The sequence below is a fragment of the Oreochromis aureus genome, linkage group 13, assembly GCF_013358895.1.
Source record: "Oreochromis aureus strain Israel breed Guangdong linkage group 13, ZZ_aureus, whole genome shotgun sequence".
In the NCBI taxonomy this organism is placed as follows: Eukaryota; Metazoa; Chordata; class Actinopteri; order Cichliformes; family Cichlidae; genus Oreochromis; species Oreochromis aureus.
This window is the reverse complement of record NC_052954.1, coordinates 34,854,753-34,881,353: the sequence shown is the minus strand read 5'-3', so window position 1 is coordinate 34,881,353 and position 26,601 is coordinate 34,854,753. Positions and strand designations below refer to the sequence as shown.

At 39.1% G+C, this 26,601-nt stretch overlaps 1 protein-coding gene across 13 annotated transcripts in view; it reads right to left on the bottom strand.

Moving 5' to 3' along the window:
- LOC116329598 (zinc finger protein 45-like) overlaps nucleotides 1-26,601 on the bottom strand; it is a 37,877-nt gene that overhangs the window by 2,171 nt on the left and 9,105 nt on the right. For 2 of the 13 annotated variants that reach the window (XM_039621360.1, XM_039621361.1), the window contains 3 exons: nucleotides 361-505; nucleotides 179-240; nucleotides 49-103 (listed from right to left, as the gene is read on the bottom strand). In XM_039621360.1, the coding sequence (XP_039477294.1) occupies nucleotides 49-103; nucleotides 179-240; nucleotides 361-505 (262 nt within the window). Of the gene's footprint in view, nucleotides 1-48; nucleotides 104-178; nucleotides 241-360; nucleotides 506-1,222; nucleotides 1,445-3,375; nucleotides 3,441-3,562; nucleotides 3,635-3,713; nucleotides 3,772-4,391; nucleotides 4,900-4,921; nucleotides 5,412-6,045; nucleotides 6,079-7,744; nucleotides 7,813-26,601 lie in introns of those variants that run through there. The other 11 variants (XM_039621357.1, XM_039621355.1, XM_039621358.1 and 8 more) reach the window with 11 other exon arrangements.

Genomic DNA, 26,601 nt, shown 5'->3' with positions numbered 1-26,601 from the left:
TTAATGAGTGACAAATCAAAGGAGCAACTGATGGCGGGGGTTTCTCACCATTAGCGTGGCTCTGCAGTGACACCAGCACACACTGTGAGTCGGCGGCAGCGTTCTGAAAGACAGAGGACAGGTGTCAGTGTTCGCTTAGTGCTCATTCTCTGGCGGTTTGCTGGACTCACTCACTGACCTCGTAAACCAAGATGTAGGTCTGCTCTAAGGGGGGGAGGGGAGCGCCACCGCCACCTTCGCCTGCAAAACAGGAAACAGTAAGTATACAATCTGAGACGTTTAGGTGGTGATGTAATCATTCTTTCAGAGACCCCGTCCCAGCTGTTCAATCTGCAGCCAATCAGAGCTCAGAGTACTGACCTCTGGCTGTCTCTGAAGCATCCTCGCTCCCATCATGCATCTGGCCCACGGTCTCGCCGCTCTTCATAACGCTCAGATCGACCAGCTTCAGGATTTTCTCCACAGCTTCAAAACACAGACGCTCAACGAGAGCACAGAGTTTCTCCTGTGAGGAAAACACACACACACAGAAATGGTAAATGGCCTGTATTTGTATAGCGTTTTTACTAGCCCCGCCTAAGGACCCCAAAGCGCTTTACATACCCAGTCATCCACCCATTCACACACACATTCACACACTGGTGGAGGCAAGCTACAGTTGTAGCCACAGCTGCCCTGGGGCAGACTGAAAGACACACACACACACACACACACAGAAAGACACACACACACACACACACACACACATTCCTGTCTTGCATGCCGACCGAGGACCAGGTAAATGCACTATCAAAGTGAGGACCACCATTTCTGGTACACTTGCAGTCAAATCTTTGCCATTTTTGAACACTGGGTGGCTCTCTGACACCAAAAATCACCTCAAAATCTTAAAACACTCAAGTAGAAAAAAACTTATTTTACTATTAGAATGAGGACATGGCCATAGGGTGCTATTCGGGTGATTTTTCACCAGGGGTGCTTTTGAGTTTGTTTCTGTCTCTACAATTTTTTTTTTTTTTTCCAGTTACTCTCTTCTATTTTCTATTTTAGTGCAACCAAATAATGTGTAAGTTGAACAATTTGAAATTTACACATAAACAGAATACCAAATAACTTCCCAGAAAGCTGCAACAAAAGCAAACTCCATTTATTACACAATGGAACATCAATTCCAGAAGGGTAACGGTTGTTAGGTCAGCAATTGTTAAGTCTCATGACTTACACCAACAAAGTGATCATTAAGTACTTGATTTGTTTGTATGCCTGCCAAAACGACAAATCAGAAAAGCTGATAACCGTCTTTGTACTGCTGTTTTCTCCACTCCACTCCACGGCCTCTTGACCTTCACAGAGGGTTTCTCTACAAATAACACAAAACACAATGTGGACGGTTAACTTTACAACATATATGAAACTGTAGATTTTATTAGAAACTGGGTTCTGCTTGTATATATTTACAGGAAATGCCTAACCCAACTGTAGGCTAAACGGTTTACTCAAAAATTTGTACCCAAGATATGTAGTAAGCACTTTAAAATTTAGTATTTTAAAGATTACAGAAACATGGGATCAATTATTGAGTAATGTACTTACAAAATGAAACAACAGCCAATTGAGTCTGATCCATTTTGTTTTCACAGCTACTTATTGCATTTAGGCAAATCAGATACTAACTAGTTACTGCTGGTAAAATAATTCACCATAAAACTATTTTTGTGAAAAAAAATAAAAAAACAAACTGTCAGACTTTAATAATTTGCAATTGTCTTAAATAAGGCAAATATTATAATATCTGATCAATCATGATTATTGAGAAGTGTACTGAAACAGGCTGGTTTTTCAAAAGAAGATAAAACTATAATATTGAAAAAATATGAAGTATCTAAAGTATTTGAAGCCTAATCCTGAAAGTAGAGATAGTATCTGTCTCCTGAATCCAAACTAAGCTGGTTCCACAGAAGAGGGGCCTGAAAACTGAAGGCTCTCCCTCCCATTATACTTACTCTAGGAACAACAAGTAAGCCTGAAGTGCGAGAGTGAAGTGCTTTAATAGGGTGATATGGTACTACAAGGTCATTGAGGTCATTGATTATTTAAGACCTTGTATGTGAGGAGCAGGATTTTGAATTCAATTCTGGATTTAACAGGAAGCCAATGAAGGGAAGCCAATACAGGAGAAATCTGCTCTCTCTTTCTAGTCCCTGTCAGTACTCTTGCTGCAGCATTTTGGATTAACTGAAGACTTTCCAGGGAGTTTTTAGGACTTCCTGATAATAATGAATTACAGTAGTCCAGCCTGGAAGTAATAAATGCATGAACTAGTTTTTCAGCATCACTCCGAGACAGGATATTTCTAATTTTAGAGATATTACACAAATGGAAGAAAGCAGTCTTACATATTTGTTTAATATGTGCTTTGAAGAACATATCCTGGTCAAAATGACTCAAGGTTCCTCACAGTGTTACTGGAGGCCAAGGTAATGCCATCCAGAGTAAGAATCTGGTTAGATAGCATATTTCTAAGATTTTCAGGGCCGAGTAAAATAACCTCAGTTTTATCTGAATTAAGAAGCAGAAAATAAGAGGCCATCCAGGTCTTTGTGTCTTCAAGGCATTCCTATAGTTTATCTAACCATGAAACAGGAAGCGATACCATACCGCTGAGCCAACACCAAATGAGGTAAATCATGGGACCTTTAACGGAAATTTTCTTTCACAATATTATAAGACATTTTCAGACTGTATTTTCCTTTGTTTTCATTTCAGACGTTTTAAATGACCTGCAGAACGCTGCCATGTGTATTGTAGTGTTGTTCTTGCAACACAGCAGGTTAAATTAGTCCCTTACCAGAATAGGTAGCCTAACTAATCATAGATGTAACAATGAATGTGAAGCATTAATTCTTTCAGCTGCACCCTTTAGGGGTCGCCACAGCGGATCATCTGCCTCCATCTCACCCTATCCTGGTCACTCCCAATGAAAACCTGCAGCTCAGCCTCCTGTCTTTTGTTAGAGCCATTATCTCCAAATCATACATCATAGCTTGCCTCACTACCGCCTTGTAAAGCTTACCTTTCGCTCTTGCTGCTTTATTCTGTCACACACCACCCCTGACACCCATCTCCACCCACTCCACCTTGCCTGCATTCTCCTCTTCAACTCAATGTGAAGCGATATTTAAATATTTTTATTAATTTATGTCTACTTGCCAATGAAATAATTCTGGATCAATATTATCAAGAGTTTTGTCTTTGTGTAGGCATATATTCTGCCACAGAGGACAAAACTATAAGGAAATAAAGTCATGTCTACAACCTGATTCATATACTGCAAACAGAAAATTTTAAATACATTTAAAGCTTAAAACATCTCACCCTTTGCTTTGGCCACTTTGGTTTTTCCCTTTTCCTCAGAGCCAGTCTTGCTTCCTTGCTCTCTTCTAAAACAGAAACAGACAAACAATGGTAGCTGTTATTGTACAAAGCAGATTGTACAGGAATAGAATTTGAGTAGAATACACACAACAGTGTCACTACATGTCAGACAAATGCTTAAACTCACCATCTACATCTGAACTCTCTTCGCTGGTGTGCTCCGGTCTCTTTTGATAGGAGAAATGCTGAGAACTTCCACCTGAAAAGAGAAACATTCATATGCCACATCTTCCTAATTCACTGAGTTTTTGTACTGAATGACTCTGTAAAAACCTGACCTTCATCCATCTCAGTGCCTCCTCCTTTTTCATTTCTCTGGGGGACACGGAGTAGCTGCTATGTCAAATATTAGCCATCAGGAGTCACAAAAAACTTCAAACACAAACAGTATTGTTGACAAATATGACAAACAAAAAAAAAAAGATGCAACGACAACGTGCAAAGGAGCTATCTCAACTTCTCCAAGTGTCACTATGTCATCCTAGAAATGAAATTACTCTTCTTTTAGTTAAGATAATTAAAAAAAAAATGCAGCACAGCCATTCAAAGGTGGCATTTGTGTAAACATGCACTGGACAAATGTAACAGTTTTTAATTTAGAATCTGGGTCGTGGTGATAAAACCGCAGATCTCTGAGATGTCCTTTTTTTCATGTGTTGTGAGTCTAGTTCTTGCTGTAATAAAAGAGCTCACTATAGAGTGAGTGTACATGATCAAGTGTTATCTGTTGTATAGATTACTGAGCACTGAACTAGGCCAACAGTGTGTTTCTTTGGCTGTAACATGCCACCCAGTTCATTTTACCATTAGGAACCCAAGCTAACAGGTTAACGTCACTCTCTAATATTAGTCAATGTCACATACATAACTTGCAGTTGCATAGCAGATTATCACAAACGCAGCTTATTCATGAGGCAGTATACCAACAGCTGTACTAGTGAGCAGGTAACACTTACCACCACTATCAGAACAGCCGTCATCGCTGCATGCGAGGGCCACATTATCATCTGCAATGTAAATATTGAAAGGATACAATTATATGTGGACATTTTTTATGAAGAGAGAAGTCTATAACATGACATTACTGTAAAATGTATAACCTAAGCTAATTGCTATTGTCATGAGCTTTAACCTCCTATGACCTGAACTCTTTCATGGCATTTTTAATTTCTCTTTGCTATTTGGGCTGACTGGAACCTGATGTAAAAACAAAGAATTATCTGAATTTTTTTTACCTCTCTTGTTTCTGAGAACAATGAGATCCACATATGTGGGCATTTGTTTTAAATTTTGATAGAACAGTGGCAGTATAATGTCCTCGTAACTGGATATCCCTCCCTTGTAGAGCAAAGTTTAGTATTTTGGTCGAGACAACCCAAAATGTGATGTCCACATATGTGGACCCCAGGTCCTAGGAGGTTAAAATACACAACACTAACAATGCACCATAAAACAACAAGCAGGAGATCATGAATAGAAGACTAACCTTATTTTAAAACCCGTGTCCATTTAAATTTAAGATGATGCCAGTCAGGATTCAGTTTCAGGTCCTCTAGTAAGGAATTCTACATGTTCTCTCCTGAACCAGAAAAGCTGTTTCTCCAAACAGGGATTTAAGTGACATCAGCTTCCAGCTGGAAGCTAATGAAGCCAAAAACTAAATACGACCATAAGATCACTGAGCATGTGGGAAACCTGATTAATAAGCATTTTTTAAATTTGTTTAGGAAAAATACATTTATTAAAATAATCAACCAAAAATTTCTTTAAAACATACCACTGCTGTGATGCTGACTTTGTCCTATTGCTTGATTATATACCATGAGATGGTGCTTGTAAACACACGTTATACATGAAATTAAATGTAAAATAAATTCTCAGTGGATAAAACTACCTGTTGCATAAATAAATTGAATAAATCCAAATAAATTTGTCATTTGAAAATCTGCTCACCATTTCAACCTGCTTAATAACATAATGTTTCACATGTGAAAAGATACATTTTAAAGTTATAAGACTTCATTGAGCTCGTGTATTGCAGGCTGTAAGTAAAATAAGATGTTATGGCATGACCGTGGTATCAGACTGCAGAGGACTGCACAGGTCTGCAATGTGGACACAGGCTGCAAACAAAAGTTACGTTCAACAACTTTCTGTCTTTATTCAAACCTTCATATTCATCCACCTCTGTCCTGTTTCTTTTGTCTGTTTGGGATTGTTTCTCATATCTGGCTTACATCATTTATATTATAAAATGCTGAGTTTCAACCATGTGTTGTCCTTGTGCCATTTTCAGGTACAGAGACTTCAAATGATTTTCTGATCAATGCCTATTTTATTTACATTTTATGCAGAACATGGGGCTGATGTGACACACATGAGTATTGTTCTAGCAGCAGTTGTTCGTATTAAGAGCAACAAAGAATCACATTTAGAAAACAATGACATCTGATCTAGGAATCACCTGTTCCCACCTTAACTGATAATGATTCTTAATGCATATTATAGTTTGTAGTATGTGTTGTTTGGTCTGTTGTTTGACACTCTTACGCATTTATTCAGTAAAGATTAAAGACTACATGTTCAAATATTCGATAAGAAGGCACATACCTGTGTTTGGCTTGCTGCCGTGGCTTCCTTGACCTAATACCAAAGAAAAAGTCAAAGTTACTTCTCAGTTACATTTAAATAATCCAGTTACAGTCAATAATGACTTGAGGTGATACAGTACAACTGCACCAACAGTTTTGATGCAGCCCATTACCCATGTGTAACACATAACTGGACTACACTGTGCTCCCCACCGTTTCCACCTCATTTTTCTTTTCATTCATTTACAGTAGCTCACCTCAATAAATCTACAGGTGTCTTAGCAGTGAGCGCTCATGCTGGTGAACCTGCTTTACAAACTGTGACCTACAACTCTATCAAATTTAACGTAAAACAAAACGAAAAAAAACATGGAGCATCACAACGTTTCACCCGTTTTAGATATAGTAGTATTAGGCATTTAAAAAACAGTGTGTCATATAGGAAAGCTTATATGCCTTCTGATGGCTACACTGTTAGAGTGACATCATTTCCTTTTTAACATACTTTTATTAATAACTCTCTGTACATAAAACAATATTAGGACAGAATGTTATTGTTGCCTCCAAGGTGAGTCTTATTATAACACTAAAACATAGCAGCCAAAGAGACAACACATAAACACACTTTCAATTGTTGGTAGGCACAATTATAACACACTATACAAAGGCTTACATTTTGTATAAGCATATACATTATTTGCTTTGAATAGCCAAATTAATACTACATGACAGCCTTGATGTTCCACAGAAAAACACTGTCTGAAGCCCACTTTAGCAGCAGAGCGCCAGGCCTTCTGTCCAGTTATGTTTGACAGTGAAAATCAAATGTGAGGAATAAGACAAACGAGGCTAAACAGAGCACGCTGCTCAGCTGGGTCATGCTGATGTGCGGCTAGCCAGTAGATATACTGGACGGACAGACGCCGCTCACTGAAACGTCGACACCACCATAAAACTCCATGTTGGCGTAAACACGTGGGAACGTTTATATATGACGGATAAAGGAGGACAATGATTTCAGTCATTTTGGATTGTAAACACTAAGACAACGAAAGTTGAAGCATTGCTACATGCATGCGCCACACTTCAGTCATTTCCTTTACATATTTTGAAATGCTAACTTGATAGATGTTATAGCTGGGCGACTGAGGTTGGGTTTTAACAAAGGATGAAAGCGCTCGAATAAAAGTGCCTTTTGACTAACTGTAGGCTAAAATTGTGACTTAAAAAGAAGGGGAAAACCCAGTCAAGCTATAAAATGCCTTAAAGAGATACCCTAAATAAAATGGTACAAACCACAGTTTGGCCGCTTGTTTTTTTAAGCGTACATTTTTCCCTTTTAAACTGAAACCAGATCCAATAATAATTTCTTACGTTAATTTTATATTTCTAAGAGCGAGACTGAAGAGAAATACAGATAGAAAATGCCAGGAATTGAGGGGAGGGGACGGTAGGTTTGGCATAAAAGTTAGTGTTAAATATATCACGAAGGAATCGTATTTTGTTCCTATGTTCAATTATAAGAAAAATTATGCATAGTTAATTGTAATCAAATATAGATTGAGACGAACTTTATGCATTGTTCAATTAAAAAGTATATTTATTGGCGTGTCATTAAGTTTAAAAAAAATTAAACTTAATGTAAGATACCTTTTCTTTTGTTTCTTAGAAAAACAGCATTTGCACAGTTTTCATATAGCAAAAATGTGAAATCTTACCTGCAGAAAGCTTGCTTTGCAGTCTTCAGAGCTCCACTTAAACGGCTACTCCGACTGTGGACTGAATGACGCCACATGCCCTGCAAAAGTTTGCAAGCTGCAGTGCAGGTGCGCTGGGGAGGGGAGGGTCACTGATGGAGCACCAGAGAGAGCCAAAGTTTTCTCCTCAGCTCTGACTCTCAAACCTGATTTACAGGCTACAATATATGAAATAAAGGAAGCGTGACATTTATTTTAACTACAGTTTAGTACACATTATGAAATAACAAAAGAAAATTTATCTAAAGTAAGACTTAGTTTTACAGTCTAATTTAAATTTATATATATCAGTAGTGGAAAGAGCCATTACCATATTATTTATTTATTTTACACACATACACTAAACAGCTATATTAGGTACATCTTGCTAGTCCTGGTTTGGACTCTCTTTTGCCTTCAGACCTGCCAAAGTGTTGAAATATTCGCCGCCCCTCCCCACTGCAGCAGCTATGGGGAGGTGCAGGGCATCAGTTAAGTTGGGAGCAGAGTGAGCTACAATTCTCTGCTCAGCTCTGGCTCAGGCTTATTATACAGGCCTGAACACATGAAACAAAGGAACCCTGACATGTTTTACTACAATTTAGTACACATTATAAAAGCACATACTAAGATTTATCTAAAGTAAGATTTAAATTTACAGCCTAATTTTACTTTATATACATCAGTAGTGGAAAAGTACTTAGTATTTATCTAAAAGTATTATTACCACATGGAAAAAAAAATACATATATACACACACAATGGACTCATTATGAGCCCTTGAGGAGGTGAAATGATGCAATTTAATGCAAAATACGTATTTCATCTGTTATGATGGAAAGCCAGATATTTCATAGATGAAACTTTGAAATATCTGGCTTTTGATGATGATCAAACATAATTTTTCTGTATAAGCATTTTTATAGTAGCTTAGTGTAACTAGTTTAAAAATAATGACAGAAGGCTGTGGACAGTTATGTTCTTTCTGAATGGAAAACAGAAATACGCATAAGATGCTGAGCACTTGTTGGCCCTTTTGCCTTTGCTCTGTGCTCCGCCTCATCCCAAAACATCTCCAATGGGATTGGGTTAGGTGACTGTGGAGGCCATCTGGTAGGCACTCCATCACTCTCCTTCTGGGCCACAGAGCCCTTACATAGTCTGGAGGTGTGTTTGGGGTCATTGTCCCGTTGAAAAATAAATGATGGTCCAACTAAACACAGACCAGACAGGATGGCATGTCACTGCAGGATGCTGTGGCAGCCATGCTGGTACAGTGAGCTTTCAGTTTTGAATGACTCACAGCCCAGCAAAGCCCCCCACACCATCACACCAACTCCTCGATGCTTCACAGTGGGGACCACGCATGCCGAGACCATCCATTCACCTTTTCTGTGTCGCACAAAGACATGGCAGGTAGAACCAAAGTTGGACTCATCAGACCAAAGCACAGATGTCCACTGGTCTAATGTCCATTCCTTGTGATTCTGGTGACTCGGATGAATGTATCCTCAGCAGCAGAGGGAACTCTTGCTCTTCCTTTCCTGGGGCGGGCCTCATGTGAGACAGTTTTGTTGTAGTGCTTGATGTTTTGTGCGACTGCACTTGGGGACACATTCAAAGTTTTACCATTTTTCCAGATTGACTGACCTTCAGTTCTTAAAGTAATGATGGACTGTAGTTTCTCTTTACTTAGCTGATTGGTTGTTGCCATAATATGAATTTTAACAGTAGTCAAATAGGGCTGTCAGCTGTGCACCAACCTGACTTCTGGACAACACAACTGATGGCCCAAACCCCATAAAGACAGAAAGAAATTCCACAAATGAACCCTGACAAGGTACACCTGTGAGGTTACACCATTTCAGGTAACTACATCATGAAGCTCAGTGAGAGAAGGCCAAAGGTTTGCAGCGCTGTCAACAAAGCAAAGGGTGGAATCTAAAATATAAAACATATTTAGAGTTACATATCAGCTATCTCTTTGCTATATAATTCCATATATATTGCTTCATATATTTGATGTCTTCAGTTTGTATGTACAATGTAGAAAGTAGTAAAAAACAAACAAACATTAAGTCAAAAGGTGTCCAAATTTTTGACTGATAGTGTATGGGGGGTGGAGTTGGGAGTGTACTCCAAAGCCCAGATAAACAGAGAGGGCTGTTTCAGGAATGACATCTGGTGTATTTCTATATCAGATCAGTCGGAACCTGGGTTAACAATTACTGCCTCCTGTGCTATTGGCCAACAGAGAGCCGATGGAAACTGTGCTACTATTCAAGACAAAGGAAGAGGAAAGGGAGAAGCGTGTTAGGAATCGAAGAGAAGGACAGGCAGGAGTGTGGAGGTACTATGACTGGCAAAGGGAGAGAGCTGGCTGATATGAATGGAGAGAAGGAAGGTAGATTTACTGTGTGTGCAGGAGACCAGGTTGAAGGTTGGATGTCAGTTAGAAGAGAAAGAGGAATTCTGCAGTTGGTTTGATAAAGTGGTAGAGAGTGTTGATTGGAGCAGACTTCAGTAGCCATGTAGGTGAAGGAAAGAGAGATAATGAGGAGGTGTTAGATAGATATGGTGTTAAGCAGAGAAATGCAGAAGGTCAAAATTAGGGAAGATAGAAATGGCTGGGGTGAACTCATACTTAAAGAAGAAGGAGGAACATAAGGTGACGTAGAAGAGTGGAAGAAAGTGTACACAGGTGGCTTACATCCTAAACAAAAGGGTCAGTCTGAAAGAGATAGGAAACTGCAAGGTGGTGTCAGGAGAGAATGTAGCCATGCAGCATTGGACACTAGTCTGTAGGATGACTTTGGACGTCAACAAGAGGAAGAGAGTGACGGCAGAGACAAGAACTAAATGGTGGAAGCTGAAGAAGGAAGACTGTTGTGCAGTTGTTAGTTCAGGGAGGAGTAGAGACATTCTCTGGGTGGAAGGGAAGAGTTACCAGATGACTGGAAAAATACAACTGAAATGGTGAGAGAAAGGCAAAGAAGGTGTTTGGTGTATCTTTTGAGAGAGAAAAGAGGACAAGGAGACTTGGTGGTGGATTGGACACTTTCCTGTAGTTCCTCAAAGGAATAGCTAAGAGAAAGTGCGATAGTCAGGGAGATGGAGAAAGTAGACAGGAATACTGGGAGGCCAGGCCTACTGCAAAGATAGAGGTGGCAAAGGAAAAAGCTTATACTGAGATGTATGTGAGGCTGGGCACTAAGGAAGGAGAACAGTACTTGTATCAATTAGCTAGACAGAGATTGAGCTGAAAAGGATGTGCAGCAGGTTAGAGTGACTAAGGATAAAGATGGTGAAGAGAGTGTGTTGAGAAGATGGAAGTATTCTCTCATTGTCTTCATTAATGAAGACAATAATGAAGACAGAAAATGAGGACAGATGGAGGAAAGTTGGTGAATCAGGAAGTGCAGGGGATTAGTAAGGAGGAAGTGAAGGCAGCTATGAAGAGAGGAAAGGCAGTTGGTCCACATGACATATCTGTGGCAGTATGGAGATGTTGAGGAGAGAGGACTTTTTAACCAGATTGTTTAACACAAGTTTGGAGAGTGAGGAATGAATAAGTGTACTGGTACCAGTTTTCAAGACCAAGGGTGATATGCAGAGCTGTAGTAACTACAGAGGGATAAAGCTGATGAGACACACCAAGAAAGAGTTGTTGAAGCTAGGTTAAGAAGAGAGGTGATGATCAATGAGCAGCAGTATGGCTTCTCACTGAAAAAGAGCAGTGCAGATGTGATGTTTGCTTTGAGTGTGTTGATGCAGAAGTATAGTGAAGGTCAGAAAGAGTTGCACTGTGTCTTTGTGGATCTGGCAAAAGAATATGATGGGATGCTAAGAGAGGAACTGTGGTACTGCATGAGGTAAGTCAGGATGTGAGGGTGGTGCAGGACATGTATGAGGACGGTGAGGCAGTGGTGAGGTTGCAATAGGAGGGACAGATGTGTTCAAGGTGAGGGTGGGATTACATCAGGGATCTGGAGTCAGCAGGAGGGACAGGAAACAGAAATGAGTATACAAGAAGGACAGCTCATGCTGAATGGTATGGTGTTCCTTCTTCCTGATATTGCTGTCAGTCGGAACCGCTACATCGATCACTACAGCCGTCTTCTTCTGTTTGTCTACCACCACTATGTCCGGTTGGTTAGCCACCACCATTTTGTCCGTCTGTCTCTGGAAGTCCCACAGGATCTTAGCTTGGTCATTCTCCATCACCCTTGGGGAATCCCCATTTTGACCTCGGGACTTCCAGGTTATACTCGCACAGATGTTCCTGTACACTATGCCGCCACTTGGTTATGGCGTTCCATGTATGCCTTGCCTGCTAGCATTTTGCACCCTGCTGTTATGTGCTGGATTGTCTCAGGGGCATCTTTACACAGCCTGCACCTGGGGTCTTGCCTGGTGTGATAGACCCCAGCCTCGATGGATCTTGTGCTCAGTGCTTGTTCCTGTGCTGCCATGATTAGTGCCTCCGTGCTGTCTTTCAGTCCAGCTTTGTCCAGCCACTGGTAGGATTTTTGGATATCAACCACCTCCTCTATCTGCCGGTGGTACATACCGTGCAGGGGCCTGTCCTTCCATGATGGTTCCTCGCCTTCCTCCTCTTTCTTGGGTTTCTGCTGCCTGAGGTATTCACTGAGCACGCTGTCAGTTGGGGCCATCTTCGTGATGTATTCGTGGATGTTTCTTGTCTCATCCTGGACTGTGGTGCTGACACTCACCAGTCCCCGGCCCCCTTCCTTGCGCTTAGCGGGTCAGGACTGTTTGGGTTTGTTTGACAGCTACGTAATGTTGTTCCAGGCGGCAGCGATACGGTTGCCATGGTTACAGGGTGACGCGCTCTCTCTGCGTGTTTCCTGGGTGAGAGAGGCGCTTTTTGTTGTTGTGCTAAGCTAAAAGGCAGAATGCTACAGGCATGGCCCTAAAGAATGTAGCCTCATGGGCAGTGTAGTCCGTGCTGCAGCGAGAATGGACTACCATACACGTTATGTGTCTGTGAGCGAGGGAGGGAGAGAAAGGAAAAGTCCGAGCTGTCACGGAGCAAAAACGGGAGCTGGAAGCATGTAAATATAATAATAACCACTGCAGCCAAGAAGAGTGCCTGACGAGCCCAGCTGTAAGTAAGCTATTAAGACTCAACTGTACACTGTGTTCGTGTTTTCCTCCGGAAAAATAAGTTCCGTTGGAGCAGTCTTTCAACGCCTCTCTGTCTCTGGCAAGCAAAGTTGACCCAGACAACAAAGTAAAGCTAGTTTTCGGCTACCAGCCCAACACGGAACCCACCGTATTAGCCAGAGGTCCCTTTACTACGGTTCGGAGCCTCGGACCTTCGGTAACAGTAATAAATCACAGCAATAGTACATTCACGTAGTTGTAAACAGCACGATAATATATTAAGTAATCCAAAGTATTCAGAATACATTACTCTCATTGAGTAACGTAACGGAATACGTTACAGAATACATTTTGGGGCATGTATTCAGTATTCTGTAATGGAATACATTTTAAAAGTAACCTTCCCAACACTGTATATATATATCTCTATATCTCTCTATATCTCTATATCTCTCTCTCTCTATATATATATATCTCTATATCTCTCTCTCTATATATATCTCTATATATCTCTATATCTCTATATATCTCTATATCTCTATATATCTCTAATCTCTATATCTCTATATATCTCTAATCTCTATATATCTCTATATATCTCTATATATATCTATATCTCTATATATATCTCTCTATATATCTATATCTATATATATCTATATCTATATATATCTCTAAATATCTCTATCTCTCTATATATATCTATATATATCTATATCTATATATCTATATATATCTATATATATGATGGATCAGGTGATCACATAATATGTAATGTGATCACCTGGTCCACCATAGAGATCATAGAGGTCCTCTTTTGGATTGAGATCTGATGACTGTAGAGGCCATTTGAGTACAGTGAACTGAACTGTTATGTTTAAGAGTGCAATTTGACATCATTTGAGCTTCTTGACACTGGTTATTATCCTCCTGGAAGCAGCCATAATGAAATGGGCACTTCTGATGGATGGGACATATTTAATTTTTACAAAGTATTAAAGAACACATAAGTCAATATTATATTGCATTACAGATTATATATTAATGGTAGATTTTCACTAATAGAAGCTTACAGTAGAGGAACCAGCTTTTAATATAAAAGGGAACACAGGAATATATGTATCCTTTGTACAGAAGCCCATCCTTTCATATAATCTATCAAAATTCACCAGTATGATTTATAATAGTTTGAAAAATACTTGAAACAAAACTACAGTTTCTTGCACATTGTCTATACAGTGTGTTATGTAGACACAATTTGTAGCTCACTACTAAAGCAGGGTCAAGGTAGTTTTCAGATTCAGTCTCCTATTTGTGGAGATAATTTGGTAAAATATGCTGGTAACACTAAATGGAAAGCAGCCCTCAAGACCTTAAATGATTTTTTTTTAACTGAATAGTCTAAAAAGTTACTGATATGCCATTTCTATAGGAGAGATACAAGTATGGTTTAAAAAGAGAAGCCTAAAATGAGAACCAGAAGGCAGAAATGATGAGCTGCATTAATAATTTCTAAACCTGTCTGACATTAACTGATGAAACCCATGTTAACTAGCACACTGTTTAGTTTACATTGAAAATCCAGTCGTAATTTTTCAGGAACTGAAGCACTGTCTCATAGCCCAGTTTAGGCCAGTACATATTCAATATTTCTATTTCAGCATTTAATTTCAAAAAACTGTATTGGTGTGCTTTTCGAATTTGGGTAGACCAAGACCAGATATTAAAAGTAAGACATAATAATATGTTTAACTTACCTTGTAGGGTCTTTACCCTAAAGTATAAAGTGCCCTCAGGTGACCTTTGTTGTGATTTGGTGCTATATAAATAAAATTGAATTGAACTTGAAGGCGATAGAGCACTATTTATTTCTCCTTCATTAGATAAACTGTCATTATCTTCATTTGTAGTTATAGTAGCTTGGGGGCAGTGAATGGGCAAAGACAGTAGTTGGCAGTAGAGTGCAAAAAAGTGCTTGGGTGCAGTGACTGTCCAAAAGCAGTAGGGGCAGTAGAGAGCAAAAAGGACTTGGGTGCAGTGACTATCCACAACCAAAAGGGGCAGAAGGGCAGTAGAGAGCAAAAAGGCTCAGGAGCAGTGATTTTCATAACCACTAGTAGCCAGTAGAGAGCAAAAGTGTGTGTATGAAAGAATAGCAGTGTGTATAGAAGTGTGTATTTTTCTCGTATTTCTATTTTTCGAGGACCTCGCTCAAACTTTGAGAGAAGCATAAAATGGCCTCTAGAAGGCATTACAGTGAAAAACAAGTGAGGACCATATTAAATGTCCTCACTTTCGCAAAAGGTCCTCACTCGTAAGGTCTTAAACCCACGATGGTCCTCGCAAGTATAGAAGAACAGACACACACACAGACGTACACACACACACACACACACACACACAGAAAGACACACACACACAAAGACGTACACACACACACACACACACACAAAGAAAGACACACACAAAGACGTACACACACACACACATACACAGAGAGACACACACACACACAAAGATGTACACACACACACACATACACAGAGAGACACACACACACAGAAAGATGTACACACACACACAAAGACGTACACACACACACACACACACAGAGAGACACACACACACAAAGACGTACACACACACACACACACACAGAGAGACACACACACACACAAAGACGTACACACACACACACACACACACACACACAGAAAGACACACACACACACACACACACACACACACAGACGTACACACACACACACACACACACACACACACACAGAAAGACACACACACACAAAGACGTACACACACACACACACACACACACACAAAGAAAGACACACACAAAGACGTACACACACACACAGAAAGATGTACACACACACACAAAGACGTACACACACACACACACACAGAGAGAGACACACACACACAAAGACGTACACACACACACACACACACACACACACACAGAAAGACACACACACACACAGAAAGACGTACACACACACACACACAGAAAGACACACACACACAGAAAGACGTACACACACACACACACACACACAGAAAGACACACACACACAGAAAGACGTACACACACACACACACACACACAGAAAGACGTACACACACACACACACACACAGAAAGACGTACACACACACACACACACACACACAGAAAGACGTACACACACACACACACACACACACAGAAAGACGTAAACACACACACACACACACAGAAAGACACACACACACAGAAAGAGGTACACACACACACACACACACACAGAAAGACGTAAACACACACACACACACACACACACAGAAAGACGTACACACACACACACACACACATACGTGTTTTCGTGAAATATCAGGACCTATGACAAAAATGTGACAAATGGGAACGTGCCTTTCTGAAGGTCCTAGAGGCATGGGAATCACACAAAGTTTGACCCATGCTTCCAGGAACACGCCCATCTGTTGAGATTTTGGCTAGGGTGAAATTTTGGTCAAACCTGAATTTAATGCTACTTGTGAGGACACTGTCAGGTTTATGTGACTTATGAGTACCATAAGGTCACACACTGATATTTCATGTTTAGGTGAATTGTGAAGCCCATGGAAACACATAATTTTCAAGTATATATGACTTATAAGGACCAGGTAAGGGTAGGTTCTGTATTTTTAAGCTTGGCTCCTTTTGAGATTACAATATAATAGGCATGGATGCACAATAGTAATGCTCACCAGTCGGGTAACTTCTGACAGAAATATCAGACATTTATGTGTTAATAAAACAGTAAATATGAGCTGTGTAGAGACTTAAAAAAGACATAGGTCAAATGTGGTCAGTCTACTTTTTAAGTCTTAATATTGTAATGCATTAATTCATTTTGTAGTGAATGTTCATGTCAATAAAAACGTGGAACATTATCTGCCTTTCTTATCATTTAATTGAAAAAAGCACCCAGCATAAACCACAGATTTATGAGTAAGAACAATGCAATACAGAAAACTACAATATTGACATAACTGTGGAAGCAACAAAGTATCTCTCTTGGTTGTTTCTTTTTTCCCTTGCATCTTTCTTTTAATGCAATGATCCTGTTGTGGATGTAGTACTTTATGGCAACCCAGTCTCTGCCTTTACGAGCTGCCGGCTCTGCTTGGAAGCAGCAGTCACATTCCTTTTACCTGGTACTTTGCAGCAACCTTTACTTCATCATTTGTCCACTTGCTTCTCACCTTCCCAGCTGTCATAAATGGAAACAAAAGAAAATATCTTAATGTGAATGCAAGAAAAGATAGAAAATATTCTAGTTTATAGTTTATAATGTGAATACAAAATGTTCTTAAACCTTGCTTTCTACTGGAGCACTTTAAAGGAGCAATGTAACACAAACTAGAGTTGTTGGTTCTACCAATTGAGAAAGGCTACAAAAACACATTCATGTCCTTCACAGCTTAAAACAATATGAGGACAATGTAACACAAAAACACACAAAAATATCAAATTTAGTAGGAATAAATATCAAGCTGATGCTTTAAAGGGAAAGTTAGAACTAACAAATGGTACGCCAATTTCTTTCTCCTAAGATCTTCACAAAGAAGTAAAGCTAATGTTGATTTTGGGAAACTTTGACTCAAACTGATTGTTTTAATACAATCAAAGTGCATTTAATTTATGCACTAGGCCCAACTGACACATAAACTTGATTACTAAATACAAAAACATGATGTGTAACCTGTTGGAAGAATGAAGTGGGTATGTCACTCACCAATTGGTCTGTATGAGGCTGAGACAGGACCTCAGCACTTGGTGTCTGCAACAAAAGACAACAATATAACGTCAGAAACATTCTCTAGTATAAATCCCGACTAGATGATCAACTACAGATCATATTTGTAGCAGTGAACATTATTCACAGAAGGATCCGACTTCCTTATACAAGATTCTATAGAAACTTAACACTGTACAGTTCTGCTACCAACAATATGAGGACAGTGTAACACACACTAGAGTTGTTGGTCCAACCACATGAGGAAGGCAACTGAAACACACTCATGTCCTTCACAGCTTAAAACAATATGAGGACATTGTAACACACACTACAATCACTGGTCCTACCATATGAGGACTTCTTCTTAAACACACTCATGTCCTTCACAGCTTAAAACAATATGAGGACAGTGTAACACACACACTACAATCACTGGTCCTACCACATGAGGACTTCTACTTAAACACACTCATGTCCTTCACAGCTTAAAACAATATGAGGACATGACGACTGAACACATGTAGAGTTCATGTTCCTGACTTCTAACTTCTCCTGCTGTTGTCAATAAAAGCTCTAAACCCAACACTGATGTAAAGCCATCTATTTCCCCAGAAATTAAATCATGTAAACTGATCAGCGGGAGGTTAAATGGACAAAAACATGTGTAAAGGACAAAAATATCAAATGTAGTCAGAATAAAGATCACGCTGATGCTTAAAGGAAAGTTTGGACTAACAAATGGTATAGACAATTACTTTCTCCTAATGCTAATGTTGATTTTGGTTAACTTTGACTGAAACTGATTGTTTTAATACAATTAAAGTGCATTTAATTTATGCACTAGGCCCATCTGACACATATACTTGATACCAAATACAAAAACATGATGTGTAACCTGTTGGAAGAATGAAGTGGGTAAGTCACTCACCGATTGGTCTGTATGAGGCTGAGACAGGACCTCAGCACTTGGTGTCTGCAACAAAAGACAACAATATAACGTCAGAAACATTCTCTAGTATAAATCCCGACTAGATGATCAACTACAGATCATATTTGTAGCAGTGAACATTATTACAGAAGGATCCGACTTCCTTATACCAGATTCTAAAGAAACTTAACACTGTACAGTTCTGCTACCAACAATATGAGGACAGTGTAACACACACTAGAGTTGTTGGTCCAACCACATGAGGAAGGCAACTGAAACACACTCATGTCCTTCACAGCTTAAAACAATATGAGGACAGTGTAACACACACTACAATCACTGGTCCTACCATATGAGGACTTCTTCTTAAACACACTCATGTCCTTCACAGCTTAAAACAATATGAGGACATGACGACTGAACACATGTAGAGTTCATGTTCCTGACTTCTAACTTCTTCTGCTGTTGTCAATAAAAGCTCCAAACCCAACACTGATTTAAAGGCATCTATTTCCCCAGAAATTAAATCATGTAAACTGATCAGCGGAGGTTAAATGGACAAAAACATGTGTAAAAGGACAAAAATATCAAATGTAGTCAGAATAAAGATCACGCTGATGCTTTAAGGGAAAGTTTGGACTAACAATGGTATAGACCAGGGTGCCCAATCCCAGTCCTCGAGAGCTACTGCCCTGCAGCTTTTAGATGCGTCCTTGTTCGAGCACACCTGAATCAAATGAATGGCTCGTTATCAGGCCTTTGCCAGACTTGATGGCATGCCGAATTGGTAATCCAACTATTTGATTCAGCTGTGTTGGAGTAGGGATGCATCTAAAAGCTGCAGGACAGTAGCTCTCGAGGACTGGGATTGGGCACCCCTGGTATAGACAATTACTTTCTCCTAATGCTAATGTTGATTTTGGTTAACTTTGACTGAAACTGATTGTTTTAATACAATTAAAGTACATTTCATTTATGCACTAGGCCCATCTGACACATATACTTGATACCAAATACAAAAATATGATGTGTAACCTGTTGGAAGAATGAAGTGGGTAAGTCACTCACCGATTGGTCTGTATGAGGCTGAGACAGGACCTCAGCACTTGGTGTCTGCAACAAAAGACAACAATATAACGTCAGAAACATTCTCTAGTATAAATCCCGACTAGATGATCAACTACAGATCATATTTGTAGCAGTGAACATTATTACAGAAGGATCCGACTTCCTTATACCAGATTCTAAAGAAACTTAACACTGTACAGTTCTGCTACCAACAATATGAGGACAGTGTAACACACACTAGAGTTGTTGGTCCAACCACATGAAGAAGGCAACTGAAACACACTCATGTCCTTCACAGCTTAAAACAATATGAGGACAGTGTAACACACACTACAATCACTGGTCCTACCATATGAGGACTTCTACTTAAACACACTCATGTCCTTCACAGCTTAAAACAATATGAGGACATTGTAACACACACTACAATCACTGGTCCTACCATATGAGGACTTCTTCTTAAACACACTCATGTCCTTCACAGCTTAAAACAATATGAGGACATGACGACTGAACACATGTAGAGTTCATGTTCCTGACTTCTAACTTCTCCTGCTGTTGTCAATAAAAGCTCTAAACCCAACACTGATGTAAAGCCATCTATTTCCCAGAAATTAAATCATGTAAACTGATCGGCGGGAGGTTAAATGGACAAAAACGTGTAAAGGACAAAAATATCAAATGTAGTCAGAATAAAGATCAAGCTGATGCTTTAAGGAAAGTTTGGACTAACAAATGGTATAGACAATTGCTTTCTCCTAATACTAATGTTGATTTTGGGAAACTTTTCCTCAAACTGATTGTATTAAAACAATCAAAGTGCATTTCATTTATGCACTAGGCCCAACTGGCACATATACTTGATACCAAATACAAAAACATGATGTGTAACCTGTTGGAAGAATGAAGTGGGTATGTCACTCACCGATTGGTCTGTATGAGGCTGAGACAGGACCTCAGCACTTGGTGTCTGCAACAAAAGACAACAATATAACGTCAGAAACATTCTCTAGGATAAATCCCGACTAGATAATTAACTACAGATCATATTTGTAGCAGTGAACATTATTACAGAAGGATCTGACTTCCTTATACCAGATTCTAAAGAAACTTAACACTGTACAGTTCTGCTACCAACAATATGAGGACAGTGTAACACACACACTACAATCACTGGTCCTACCATATGAGGACTTCTACTTAAACACACTCATGTCCTTCACAGCTTAAAACAATATGAGGACATGACGACTGAACACATGTAGAGTTCATGTTCCTGACTTCTAACTTCTCCTGCTGTTGTCAATAAAAGCTCTAAACCCAACACTGATGTAAAGCCATCTATTTCCCCAGAAATTAAATCATGTAAACTGATCAGCGGGAGGTTAAATGGACAAAAACGTGTAAAAGGACAAAAATATCAAATGTAGTCAGAATAAAGATCAAGCTGATGCTTAAAGGAAAGTTTGGACTAACAAATGGTATAGACAATTACTTTCTCCTAATGCTAATGTTGATTTTGGTTAACTTTGACTGAAACTGATTGTTTTAATACAATTAAAGTGCATTTCATTTATGCACTAGGCCCATCTGACACATATACTTGATACCAAATACAAAAATATGATGTGTAACCTGTTGGAAGAATGAAGTGGGTAAGTCACTCACCGATTGGTCTGTATGAGGCTGAGACAGGACCTCAGCACTTGGTGTCTGCAACAAAAGACAACAATATAACGTCAGAAACATTCTCTAGTATAAATCCCAACTAGATGATCAACTACAGATCATATTTGTAGCAGTGAACATTATTACAGAAGGATCCGACTTCCTTATACCAGATTCTAAAGAAACTTAACACTGTACAGTTCTGCTACCAACAATATGAGGACAGTGTAACACACACTAGAGTTGTTGGTCCAACCACATGAAGAAGGCAACTGAAACACACTCATGTCCTTCACAGCTTAAAACAATATGAGGACAGTGTAACACACACTACAATCACTGGTCCTACCATATGAGGACTTCTACTTAAACACACTCATGTCCTTCACAGCTTAAAACAATATGAGGACATGACGACTGAACACATGTAGAGTTCATGTTCCTGACTTCTAACTTCTCCTGCTGTTGTCAATAAAAGCTCTAAACCCAACACTGATGTAAAGCCATCTATTTCCCCAGAAATTAAATCATGTAAACTGATCAGCGGGAGGTTAAATGGACAAAAACATGTGTAAAAGGACAAAATATCAAATGTAGTCAGAATAAAGATCACGCTGATGCTTTAAGGAAAGTTTGGACTAACAAATGGTATAGACAATTACTTTCTCCTAATGCTAATGTTGATTTTGGTTAACTTTGACTGAAACTGATTGTTTTAATACAATCAAAGTGCATTTCATTTATGCACTAGGCCCAACTGGCACATATACTTGATACCAAATACAAAAACATGATGTGTAACCTGTTGGAAGAATGAAGTGGGTATGTCACTCACCAATTGGTCTGTATGAGGCTGAGACAGGACCTCAGCACTTGGTGTCTGCAACAAAAGACAACAATATAACGTCAGAAACATTCTCTAGGATAAATCCCGACTAGATAATTAACTACAGATCATATTTGTAGCAGTGAACATTATTACAGAAGGATCCGACTTCCTTATACCAGATTCTAAAGAAACTTAACACTGTACAGTTCTGCTACCAACAATATGAGGACAGTGTAACACACACTAGAGTTGTTGGTCCAACCACATGAAGAAGGCAACTGAAACACACTCATGTCCTTCACAGCTTAAAACAATATGAGGACATGACGACTGAACACATGTAGAGTTCATGTTCCTGACTTCTAACTTCTCCTGCTGTTGTCAATAAAAGCTCTAAACCCAACACTGATGTAAAGCCATCTATTTCCCCAGAAATTAAATCATGTAAACTGATCAGCAGGAGGTTAAATGGACAAAAACATGTGTAAAAGGACAAAAATATCAAATGTAGTCAGAATAAAGATCACGCTGATGCTTAAAGGGAAAGTTTGGACTAACAAATGGTATAGACAATTACTTTCTCCTAATGCTAATGTTGATTTTGGTTAACTTTGACTGAAACTGATTGTTTTAATACAATTAAAGTGCATTTCATTTATGCACTAGGCCCATCTGACACATATACTTGATACCAAATACAAAAACATGATGTGTAACCTGTTGGAAGAATGAAGTGGGTAAGTCACTCACCGATTGGTCTGTATGAGGCTGAGACAGGACCTCAGCACTTGGTGTCTGCAACAAAAGACAATATAACGTCAGAAACATTCTCTAGTATAAATCCCGACTAGATGATCAACTACAGATCATATTTGTAGCAGTGAACATTATTCACAGAAGGATCTGACTTCCTTATACCAGATTCTATAGAAACTTAACACTGTACAGTTCTGCTACACACAATATGAGGACAGTGTAACACACACTAGAGTTGTTGGTCCAACCACATGAAGAAGGCAACTGAAACACACTCATGTCCTTCACAGCTTAAAACAATATGAGGACATGACGACTGAACACATGTAGAGTTCATGTTCCTGACTTCTAACTTCTCCTGCTGTTGTCAATAAAAGCTCTAAACCCAACACTGATGTAAAGCCATCTATTTCCCCAGAAATTAAATCATGTAAACTGATCAGCGGGAGGTTAAATGGACAAAAACATGTGTAAAAGGACAAAAATATCAAATGTAGTCAGAATAAAGATCACGCTGATGCTTAAAGGGAAAGTTTGGACTAACAAATGGTATAGACAATTACTTTCTCCTAATGCTAATGTTGATTTTGGTTAACTTTGACTGAAACTGATTGTTTTAATACAATTAAAGTGCATTTAATTTATGCACTAGGCCCATCTGACACATATACTTGATACCAAATACAAAAACATGATGTGTAACCTGTTGGAAGAATGAAGTGGGTAAGTCACTCACCGATTGGTCTGTATGAGGCTGAGACAGGACCTCAGCACTTGGTGTCTGCAACAAAAGACAACAATATAACGTCAGAAACATTCTCTAGTATAAATCCCGACTAGATGATCAACTACAGATCATATTTGTAGCAGTGAACATTATTACAGAAGGATCCGACTTCCTTATACCAGATTCTAAAGAAACTTAACACTGTACAGTTCTGCTACCAACAATATGAGGACAGTGTAACACACACTAGAGTTGTTGGTCCAACCACATGAGGAAGGCAACTGAAACACACTCATGTCCTTCACAGCTTAAAACAATATGAGGACAGTGTAACACACACTACAATCACTGGTCCTACCATATGAGGACTTCTTCTTAAACACACTCATGTCCTTCACAGCTTAAAACAATATGAGGACATGACGACTGAACACATGTAGAGTTCATGTTCCTGACTTCTAACTTCTTCTGCTGTTGTCAATAAAAGCTCCAAACCCAACACTGATTTAAAGGCATCTATTTCCCCAGAAATTAAATCATGTAAACTGATCAGCGGGAGGTTAAATGGACAAAAACATGTGTAAAAGGACAAAATATCAAATGTAGTCAGAATAAAGATCACGCTGATGCTTTAAGGGAAAGTTTGGACTAACAAATGGTATAGACAATTACTTTCTCCTAATGCTAATGTTGATTTTGGTTAACTTTGACTGAAACTGATTGTTTTAATACAATTAAAGTGCATTTCATTTATGCACTAGGCCCATCTGACACATATACTTGATACCAAATACAAAAATATGATGTGTAACCTGTTGGAAGAATGAAGTGGGTAAGTCACTCACCGATTGGTCTGTATGAGGCTGAGACAGGACCTCAGCACTTGGTGTCTGCAACAAAAGACAACAATATAACGTCAGAAACATTCTCTAGGATAAATCCCGACTAGATAATTAACTACAGATCATATTTGTAGCAGTGAACATTATTACAGAAGGATCCGACTTCCTTATACCAGATTCTAAAGAAACTTAACACTGTACAGTTCTGCTACCAACAATATGAGGACAGTGTAACACACACTAGAGTTGTTGGTCCAACCACATGAAGAAGGCAACTGAAACACACTCATGTCCTTCACAGCTTAAAACAATATGAGGACATGACGACTGAACACATGTAGAGTTCATGTTCCTGACTTCTAACTTCTCCTGCTGTTGTCAATAAAAGCTCTAAACCCAACACTGATGTAAAGCCATCTATTTCCCCAGAAATTAAATCATGTAAACTGATCAGCAGGAGGTTAAATGGACAAAACATGTGTAAAAGGACAAAAATATCAAATGTAGTCAGAATAAAGATCAAGCTGATGCTTAAAGGAAAGTTTGGACTAACAAATGGTATAGACAATTACTTTCTCCTAATGCTAATGTTGATTTTGGTTAACTTTGACTGAAACTGATTGTTTTAATACAATTAAAGTGCATTTCATTTATGCACTAGGCCCATCTGACACATATACTTGATACCAAATACAAAAACATGATGTGTAACCTGTTGGAAGAATGAAGTGGGTAAGTCACTCACCGATTGGTCTGTATGAGGCTGAGACAGGACCTCAGCACTTGGTGTCTGCAACAAAAGACAATATAACGTCAGAAACATTCTCTAGTATAAATCCCGACTAGATGATCAACTACAGATCATATTTGTAGCAGTGAACATTATTCACAGAAGGATCTGACTTCCTTATACCAGATTCTATAGAAACTTAACACTGTACAGTTCTGCTACACACAATATGAGGACAGTGTAACACACACTAGAGTTGTTGGTCCAACCACATGAAGAAGGCAACTGAAACACACTCATGTCCTTCACAGCTTAAAACAATATGAGGACATGACGACTGAACACATGTAGAGTTCATGTTCCTGACTTCTAACTTCTCCTGCTGTTGTCAATAAAAGCTCTAAACCCAACACTGATGTAAAGCCATCTATTTCCCCAGAAATTAAATCATGTAAACTGATCAGCGGGAGGTTAAATGGACAAAAACATGTGTAAAAGGACAAAAATATCAAATGTAGTCAGAATAAAGATCAAGCTGATGCTTAAAGGAAAGTTTGACTAACAAATGGTATAGACAATTACTTTCTCCTAATGCTAATGTTGATTTTGGTTAACTTTGACTGAAACTGATTGTTTTAATACAATTAAAGTGCATTTCATTTATGCACTAGGCCCATCTGACACATATACTTGATACCAAATACAAAAACATGATGTGTAACCTGTTGGAAGAATGAAGTGGGTATGTCACTCACCGATTGGTCTGTATGAGGCTGAGACAGGACCTCAGCACTTGGTGTCTGCAACAAAAGACAACAATATAACGTCAGAAACATTCTCTAGTATAAATCCCGACTAGATGATCAACTACAGATCATATTTGTAGCAGTGAACATTATTACAGAAGGATCCGACTTCCTTATACCAGATTCTAAAGAAACTTAACACTGTACAGTTCTGCTACCAACAATATGAGGACAGTGTAACACACACTAGAGTTGTTGGTCCAACCACATGAGGAAGGCAACTGAAACACACTCATGTCCTTCACAGCTTAAAACAATATGAGGACAGTGTAACACACACTACAATCACTGGTCCTACCATATGAGGACTTCTTCTTAAACACACTCATGTCCTTCACAGCTTAAAACAATATGAGGACATGACGACTGAACACATGTAGAGTTCATGTTCCTGACTTCTAACTTCTTCTGCTGTTGTCAATAAAAGCTCCAAACCCAACACTGATTTAAAGGCATCTATTTCCCCAGAAATTAAATCATGTAAACTGATCAGCGGGAGGTTAAATGGACAAAAACATGTGTAAAAGGACAAAAATATCAAATGTAGTCAGAATAAA